At 37.4% G+C, this 10,000-nt stretch overlaps 1 protein-coding gene across 1 annotated transcript in view; it reads right to left on the bottom strand.

Annotated features, from left to right (window-relative positions):
* LOC101847445 (signal peptide, CUB and EGF-like domain-containing protein 1) overlaps positions 1 to 10,000 on the bottom strand; it is a gene marked incomplete at its 5' end in the record, with an annotated part of 45,465 nt that overhangs the window by 9,327 nt on the left and 26,138 nt on the right. Inside the window, 3 exon segments of the mRNA XM_005106518.3 lie at positions 1,820 to 2,011; positions 5,961 to 6,032; positions 7,584 to 7,769. Coding sequence (XP_005106575.3) covers positions 1,820 to 2,011; positions 5,961 to 6,032; positions 7,584 to 7,769 — 450 coding nt within the window.

The following is a 10,000-nucleotide window of genomic DNA, read 5'->3' as shown; positions in this document are numbered from 1 at the left end:
TTAAGAACAGTTCTTCTCACTTTGCCTCACTAAATTTCCAGGGCAGTTTACAGTAAATACTTAACTCATTCGCTACGCCAAGCCGTGGGGGGCGGCGCGGCTAAAGTGCCGTCAGTACGCTAAGCCGCCCTAGGCGGCTCAAAAACCGATCTTCCATTTCAGCGTAGATTCTATTCCAATCCACATATCCATGTTAAAATAAAGGTCATAATATAATGTTGACTTCCGGGTCAAGCGTTTCCACCGAAAATCGGAAGTTTTGATTCAGTTTGGAAACACAATTTCGAAGTTTATGCCACTTTGTTTTATCGCAATTCTCAAATTATAGCCCAGACCCCAGTCTTACTACTTTTACACTACAAAATATATCATTATTTTGCACACTAAAGAAATGTAGGACTCTTTTTTAGAATATTAATACAATTGGGCTCAAATTGCCATTGCTCTGTTATTGAGAAATCAATATTTTTCAGTGCTAGATCTAAATTGTCACATTATTTTTTTTTCTCCCAAAATTTTTTTTTGAAATTACACAAAAAGTACCACTCAAGACGTGTGTAGGTTTATTCCAAATGCAATTCTGAATAATTCCATATACAATACTAGTGGTTTATTTTCTGTTTGTGAATACATCTTGTCCATTTTTCAAGATAATACATTTTTTTTTTTTTTCAAAATCGGATGTCATGATCCAAAAGTGCAAATTTTATGGAATGTATGTAAATAACTGCAAATTTTTAAATATTTTCCAGTTCTATATTCATTTATGGTTATTTTGATGTATCATTTGACTAGGTGCAAACATACTTTTTGAGTTTAACCGAAGTTGGTTAATTTTTTATTTTCAAATTTTATCCGCATACAAGCAAAATTGTGTTGCATAATCGCCTCTTACAGGAACCAAAGTTGAAAAATTCACAAATAAACTTTACAGATGTATTCTACAAATCATACTGAACATTTCGGTATATAATATGTTAATATTTATTTGAATTTGTGGCCCCAAAGACCTTTGAACTGCGCACTAATCATCATCTCAATTCGCCTTCCCGAAAAAAATTCGTCCACCAGCCGAAAATAATACGTAGCGAATGAGTTAAACTGTCAGGATGAGCGATTTTTTCGCATCTCAAATGTTCCCGCTAGAGCAGCTTTGCTTGAGGATAAATTCAGGGATTTGTATACTGAAAATGCATACATCAAAATGGAAATCAAACTAAAACTAGCATACAAGACAAGGGAAACCATCCTATCTTTAAGCTTTGATGTTTCTCACTCAATAGTTATTTTTACTTTCTTATTGAGTCTTTTTGAATTTTTCAGGAACGGTATAAATCGGTGGGACTTTTGACCACAGAGTACAGGGAAGTCTTTAACCCTATCCGTATGCCCTGAGGTCATTTTGCATGCCCGGGGTTGTATTATTTACATTTTAGAAGACTTCTAGTGCGAAGATCTTTTTGAAACTTTCAGTATTTCTCAAAAAATCATTTTGACAGACTGCTATGCAAAGCGTATGGATCGGATTAACGAGTAAATTTATTTTTTGGAAAGTGGTGGCACAGAGTTCGTATGGATACGATAGTAAAACACGACATATGGATAGGGTTAAGTCTACGAAAATAAGCTTCAAGAAAGTAATAGTAGTAACCAATATATATAAATTCCCTCCCTTTTTTCCATTGATAAAACGTCTTTGGCATTCTTTCATATCACACAAAGCACAAAAAGTGACTTTCTAATGTGACAATTACAGCATGAATTTCAGCATAAGCTCTTGTTTTTACTCAGAGTGTAAAACTAGTTCTACGACTAGTACCACAAAGGCCTTCCTCCAGAACAGTTCCAGAAGGACAGCCAAAGTCCACTGCTAAGGCCAGTGTATCTTTATCTCCCTTGTATGTTTGTCCACCCACAGTCACTGTGAACAGTTGCTCTGAATTGTTCACAAGTGCCTGCGCTGCATCCTCAAATTGGTAGACAGACTCCTGCTCATTCTCAATCTCTGCATCTGAATTTGAAAAACAAGCACACAATATGCATAACTGGCATAGGAACCTACATAAGAAAATGAAAAGAATTTGTGAAAGAACGATTTCTGATTTCATAATAAATAATATGCACTTGGTCTTTTTTTAACATGTTTTATACAAATTCTCATTCTGAGACATTCGTAATAAAAAAAAAATTCCTCCTTTGAAGCTATGGAAAATTCTTTACAGGAGAGAAAGTGAGAGGGGTCTCAGAATAAACTCTTTTTCAAGTGCCATTGTCTCACAATCTAACAGAGCAACCAGACTATGAAAAAGTTGAGGTTGTCAAAAGATGTAAAAAGTACACCCTTAACTCATGTGAGCTTGAGCTATTTTTCACCCAACAACTATTGCAGCCTGACACTTTTAGGGTATATTGAAGTGTTAACTTGAAGAAAAATAAATTTACAAGTAAAGAATTCTTCATAGAATTTCAAGATCTACTCTTTCAACTAGAACAAGCTGCCTCCCCCTTTTACATCATAGGGGATTTCAACTTTCACTTTGACGTTCCATCTGTACCAGACACCAAACGCCTCGTTTCAATTCTTGACGATCATAATCTACAGCAGCTAATCAAAGAGCCGACACATCGTAGTGGTCACATTTTGGACCTGCTAATTACCAACACTGCTGACCAACATGTTCTTAAACATCAGGTTTTAGATAAGGCTATCTCTGACCATTCTCTTCTGATAGCTAATATTAACATCTCCAAACCAAAGCACGAAAGAAGAAGCATACTTTCAAGGAACACGAGAACAATAGACACACAGGCACTTCGGGACGACGTGAGCAAAACACTGACAAGTCTATCATCCCTAGAAGCAGACACATTTCATGACACTCTGAAAGCGGCAATCGACCAACATGCGCCAATGGTAAAAAGAAACATTTCATCGAGACCCTTTTCTCCTTGGTTTTCACTTGAAATCAAAGAAGCCAAGCAACATCGACGTCAGGCAGAACGCAGGTGGAGGAAATCAAAACTTCAAGTTCACAGAGACATCTTTATTAACCACCGAGACAAAGTCAACCCAGTCATTGAAAATAACAAGAAAAGATACTATCTACATGAATTACAAGATGTTAAATCACCCAAACAACTCGTTCAGACTACCAATGCTATTCTGGGAAAAGAAACAATATCTCCTCTCCCCTCTGCAACATCAGATGACAAACTTTGTAGTTTATTTGTGACTTTTTTCAATGACAAAATTAATACCATACGCTCTTCTCTCGACCTAGAGCCAAATGGAAATTTGAAATTTTCAGAATTTACTGGACAGATATTAGATTCTTTTAGTCCAGTTACAAATAGTGATATTTTAAATTGTATTAATGGGTCAACCATAAAAACATGCAACCTTGACCCAATGCCTGCTCATGTACTCAAAACCTGTATTGATATTGTCCTACCTCACATTACTCAGATAGTGAATATGTCACTTGCCACTGGCACAGTACCTAATACTTTCAAACAAGCTATTGTAAAACCTTTATTGAAAAACCCGGGCTTGATAAAAATGAATTAAAAAACTATCGACCAGTTTCGAATTTGCAATTTGTCTAAAAAATTCTAGAGAAGATTGTTTTAAGTCAAGTTTTGTCTCACATGAGAAAAAATGGTCTTGAGGAAATTTACCAATCTGCCTATAAAACTCATCATAGTACCAAAACTGCGCTTTTAAAAGTAACGTCTGATTTATTGGATTCCATTGATAGCAAAAACATCTGTCTTTTAACTCTTTTGGATCTGTCCGCAGCTTTTGACACAATTGACCATGCTATTCTACTCACAAGACTTGAGCGCTCATTTGGCTTATCGGGTACTGTGCTTTCATGGTTTAAGTCATATTTACTAGAAAGAGTTCAGTCAGTGCAAATTAAAAATAGCTTTTCAAAGCAGGTCAGGCTCGATTATGGAGTTCCACAGGGGTCCGTTCTTGGACCAGTGCTCTTTACACTATATACACAGCCCTTAGCAAGCATTTTACAAAATCATGGATTGAATTATCATTTTTATGCCGATGATACCCAAATGTATGTTAATGGCACCATTCAAGATCTACCAAACATGATTTCCATCACTAAACAATGTTTTTATGAAATTAAAAAGTGGATGACAGTAAACAAATTGAAACTAAACGAAGAAAAGACAGACATCATTCTTATAAAAAATCCACGATTAAATAAAGATCTGGAAAGTGTCAACTTTGATTTATATGGGCATATGACATCTAGTAAAGAAGTTGTCAGGAATCTCGGTGTATATATTGACCACCACTTATCAATGGGCTCGTTTGTAGGATCTCTGTCCAAATCCCTTCATTTTCAGCTGAGAAGGATAGGCCTAGTTCGAAAGTACTTAAGCGAAGAGACCACAAAAACACTGGTAACATCTCTTATCCTATCTAGATTAGACTATTGTAACTCACTCCTAGCAGGTCTGAACAACAAATATTTGAATCGTTTACAAGTAATTCAAAACAATGCCGCTAGACTGATAACAAGATCTAAAAAACGAGACCATGTCACTCCATTATTAAAAGAACTGCATTGGCTCCCTGTAAAAGAACGAATAATATTTAAAATCTGCGTCATGTGTTTCAAATGTGTAAATAAAACTGCTCCTTTTTATCTACAAGAACTTATCAGTATATATAAACCAGGGAGAAACCTAAGATCATCGACCGATAACACCCTACTTGTGACACCTGTAAAATCATACAAATCATATGGAGAGAGATCTTTCTCATATCTTGGTCCATTTATGTGGAACAGATTACCCATGAAACTAAGACAAATAAGAACACTTGATAGCTTCAAAAGACATCTTAAACATTTTCTGTTCCTACAGGCCTATCCTTCATAAGCTTTTAACGTTATCTTTCATTATATTTGTTCTGTTCCTATGTCTGGATGAAAATAGTCTCTCTGTGTGTGTGTGTGTGTGTGTGTGTGTGTGTGTGTGTGTGTGTGTGTGTGTATGTGCATTAATGTATATTGCTTGAGAAGAAAAGAAGTAGTAAGAAAGGTTTTTGAAAAATGGGTATTCCAATGTAAAGAGCATTGAGCTACTTTTTTTGGAAATGCGCTATATAAATGTTATATATTATTATTATTAACCACAAAGAGACTGTGAAAGCTAACATAAGAAAAATGAAAAAAGAGAAAGAAAGAAATGCTCTCACAGAAAAAGAAAATTGCATCTAATTTGTCTGAAGAGCTTTTTTAAAATCAACATTTTGCAATAGCAGCAATGTCTAGGGGTTATGCTAGTCCGTTACAGCTCAAAAAGTATAGCACATAACTTCACAAAATTTTTAATGACATGAAAAAAGTGGGACAACTGTTGGCTCATTATTTCCCATTGCTTGTAACCGAAAAACGTAGGAGATATTGATTGATAAAGGGCATAAATACACAGGATTAGGCCACCGGGCCAGCGGAGCTTCCCATAAATACACGGGAATAGGCTCAAGTGAGTTAAAGAGGTGACATGTCTTCTTGCAACACATCCATTCTTTAACAATTCTGATGCTTGAGGTCCATCCCGTCAGTAATGACCATCCACTGACAAAACAGGTCTCTTATACCGGAAGTTCATTCATTAGATGAAGAAATATTGAAACAGGTTTGCTAGTTTCAATTTAATGACCCATTTAATGACGATTTTGTAATTTTTAGATTTAGCACCAAAAAATGGCCCCGGCGTAGTGGGTTTACCCCCCCCCCCTCGGAGATAAAGAGCTAAGGTCTTGACTGCCCCAACAGTAAAGTCTACAGAATCCACCACTCACAAAATATGAAAAGGTTATATATCAAAAGGATGAGTGTATGTGAAAAGACATGAATAACAAACGCTACCTACAAGAATTTTAACTAATGTGCAAAACAGTCTTTAAAAAAAACAACAAAAATCACCTGTTGCATTTTCCATGTCTATGCCACTTGAAGGCGACGTAACATTCAACACTATAGAGAAGATCACAGCACCTGGAAAAGGTTAGGAAAATGACTATGTTTCTGTTACATGTGCTCAAGATTCTCAATATAGAATTATACAAATATAACATAATATTGATTATATATATATATTCATTAAAAAAAAAAAAATTTCCCTCTGTGCGCGACTCTAACCATGTATCCGCCAAAATAGTTCCAAACACTTTTTTTGAAAAAAAAAAAGCATTTTCTTTCTCATTGTATCTTCCAGAATTGCTCACATTTTGTGAAGAGTGTTCTTTTACCACTTATTGTCATTACAATTGTTAATAGCATAATCTGAGACAAAAAAAAGTATTCACTGTCTCTCTGTCTGTGTCTCAGTCTGTTTGTCCATGTATCTGTTTGTCTCTTTCTCTCTCTTTTTCTCCCGCAGACTCTATCTATTTCTCTTTCTAATCTCTCTTCCCCCCCTCTCTATTTCTCTCTCTCTATCTCTGAATCATTCACATTATACAGTTGAACCTGCCATGACGGCCACCTATATAATACTGCCACTGGTACAAATGGCCACTTTCCATTCCCCCCCTTGCCTTTTTTCTATATAATTTAACTGTGTAAAATGGTCACCTGTCCAATGTGGCCGCCGCCACCTTATTTTATCAAACCACGGTCTAATTTACCTCCCTCGGGTCACTGACTGCCTGATGCTTTGTCATAAACTTGGAATTGGCCCCTCACTCTGTGGACGGGCCATCATAATTCATTCAAATGTCGCTATAGGTTAGTCCCTCCAATGAATGTTTACCCAAGTTGACCAATGGGCTTGCATAACAATACATTTTCAACTGCTGGTGAGGGAGGCGTGATCTGTCATAACCAATAAGTCCGTCCACAACTCGAGCACAAATTGTGTGTGAGGTGACTGGTCACTGTCTTGTTTACCTAATCTGTAACATAACAAAGTAACAATGGATGTTAATGTCATAACTTGCGACAGAAGCATTGCTTGTTCTCCGAGTGGTGGCGACCCAGTGTTTGTTTTACTATGGCACTCGGTCTTCATCATCTTACTTACATAACATTTAATTTATTTTACCCTTGCACAAAATCAGCAAAAAAAAAAAAAAAGAAGGCAAACTGACCCTAGAATCCACTCAAAAACAAAATAAATATTGGCACTCCCCCCCCCAACTAAACAGCAACAACAAAAAATCTTTCTTACACCCATCCACCCCCCTCCTCCCCTTTTTCAAAAGAAAACAAAAACCCTTTTGAATTTGCCTTACGGCAGTCCTAATCCTTCAGCCCTGGTTTGGACTTCTGACGAGAATGGTTTGCTTTCTTTATTTTGATCAGTCCTGCCTAAAACGGCCACTGGTGTTATACGACCACTTTTCTCCATGACAATTGGTGGCCGTTTTACACAGGTTTGACTGTATATTCATTCAACCTGGGTCCACACAAGGTAAACAGCCATCAGTCAGATCAAATATCTGTCAAACCACCTTTCAAGTGTGGCGTCGACTTCCCTCTGCCTCTTGTGCCTGATGGTACAGGGAGAGAGTAAGTTCTCCATTTAAATACCTACTAAATACCCACCTGCAGACCTCTTGCCTATCCCCCCAGAAGTCACAGTGCTGTAGGAGACATTCAGGTTGCAAGAGTTGCCACAGCTGACAGTGTTCTTAACATTGTTCTGAACACCGTCACTCACTGCCTGAGGATCTGAGATGTCGTCCATGCGGGCAGACAGAGTCATAACCTTGGTTGTTGTTGGCTCAGCCTCTGATGGTGGAGATATTAATAATAATAACAATAACAATAATAATAACAATAACAACAACAATACTGACGATAATAACTGATCATAATAATAATAATAATAATAATACTGATAACAAAAATAATAAAGATAATAATAAGAAGAACAAGAATAATGAGAATAATAATAATTAATAATAATAATAATAATAATAATAATAATAATAATAATAATAATAATAATATTAAATAGCATTTGTATAGCGCATTCGTCCATCTCAAGGGCATATTCTATGAATCTATATCATTATCCCAGCAGACCGCAGAATAGTCAGAAACCTTCTCAACATCCAGGAAGCATCCAGTGCAAGCGGCCAATTATAGCTTGTTCACGTTTCTCTGAACGCGGTTAAAACAAGGTTAAATGAAATTGCTCTGTTTAATCTTCTCAGATTTTTGCATAAAAGGGTCTAAAAATTGGATGACCAACAGAATCTAAAAACCAAATCATAAAGGTCTTTGCAAACTACGGTTCCAACACCTTTACTTTGATATTAGCCTAAAGTGGGTAACATTTTTTTTAAAAAATAGGGGATCTACAATATACACCTTAAACATTCAAAAGTTGACATATTAATTTTCTCAACATCACACTTTAACATAATATGCTTAAAAAACACAATTCAAGAGATGGGGTGAGTACTTTTCAAGACTCACATGGAGACGTCTAGACAGCCGTGGGATGAAATCTACAAGCTTAAAATTACACTGAAATGTGGGGGCAGGGTGGTGTCGCTGTCTCGAAATGAACAATCAGTAAGCTAGTTTATTGAAAGTCATCTATATCAGTGATCCTGTGCATGCATCCAAAGAGCGGCTTTTATTATAGGGCCCAAATAGAGAACATTTTTATTACTGGATCAAGATTTTAAAAAGAATATATGTTTGTTTGTTTGGTCACTGGCCAGCAGAAGTGCCATGCAAAATTTCGTGAAATGAACTAGAATTTTTTAAACACGGACTGAGGAAAGTGAACAAGCTATAAGCGTTAAAATACTAACAAACTAACAAGATCTTTTGTTGTCTATAGCCGGGTACAGTGGAACTCGGATTCCATGAGGTCGCCGGGCCTGGCCTAAAATCTCGTTGAATCCGAGTCTTCGTTATAGCAAACACGAGGTTTTGTATAGATAGATAATTACAGGCACTGAGCAAGTAATGTATAAAGAGAAGTCACAAGAAGTGCCTGAAATGCTGGCATATTAAGAGCGGTGTAAAAAAAAAAAAAGAGACTGATTCATTCAAATGCAAACGGCTGGGTCATCTCGATTGTTTGCCAAAAAGTTATGTTGCTGTGTAGAGCCTAGCATACGGCAACTTTTGATTCCTTAGACCAGCGCACAATTCATTAAGTAGATCTACGTCAAGACTAGCTTGTTCTTGTAATAATGATCAGTTGAGGGGGGGGGGGGGGGAAAGACTGTGACGCGTTTGTATCTGCGACGTTCAACGCTAGTGCTTCCCCCCCTCCCCTCCCCGACACGCACACACAGCCACACGTGTGCAGGTCGCCCATCCGACCCCGACACACGCCAGAGTAGACACGTGGGCATGCCAACAACGCATGTGTTTGTATAATAATAATAATAATAATAATAGATAGCATTTGTATAGCGCATATCCCCGCTCAGCAGCAGGCTCTATGCGCTTTACACTATATTATTACCCCAGCAGACCATAGAACACTCCGAAACATTCTCAGCTTCCCGGGAAGCATACAGTGCAAGCAGCCGATTAAGCGCTCAAACACTAACAAACTGACAAGATCTTTCGCTGTCTATAGCCGGGTACCCATTCCCACCTGGGTGAAGTGAGGAAAATTCGTGTAAAGTGCCTTTCCCAAGGACACAACGTCGGGCCCTTGACGGGATTCGAACCCACGACCTTACGATTGCGAGTCCGAGAGCCTAATTGTATGAAAAAAGGCCGCTGATTGGTCGCATGCAATCGGTTAAGTGAATAATGTTCACGATGAATGTGCAATGGATACTTTCCAAGAATAGATAAAGTTCGTTGTGGGAGAAAAATGAGCGAAGCCACGTCTGCGGTGGCTGTTCATCCTGGATGCGACCTCGTTAAATCCGAGCTCGCTGATTTAAGTGCTCATTGAATCCATATCATTTTTATTGATTTTAAAGAAGGAAAAAAAACGGGAATCTATCTCATCTCGTTGAATCCGAGTTCTCGTTGAATCT

The sequence above is a fragment of the Aplysia californica genome, unplaced genomic scaffold, assembly GCF_000002075.1.
Source record: "Aplysia californica isolate F4 #8 unplaced genomic scaffold, AplCal3.0 scaffold00540, whole genome shotgun sequence".
Lineage (NCBI taxonomy): Eukaryota > Metazoa > Mollusca > Gastropoda > Aplysiida > Aplysiidae > Aplysia > Aplysia californica.
Note: the sequence above shows the minus strand (reverse complement) of the source record. Positions and strands in the feature narration are given on the sequence as shown.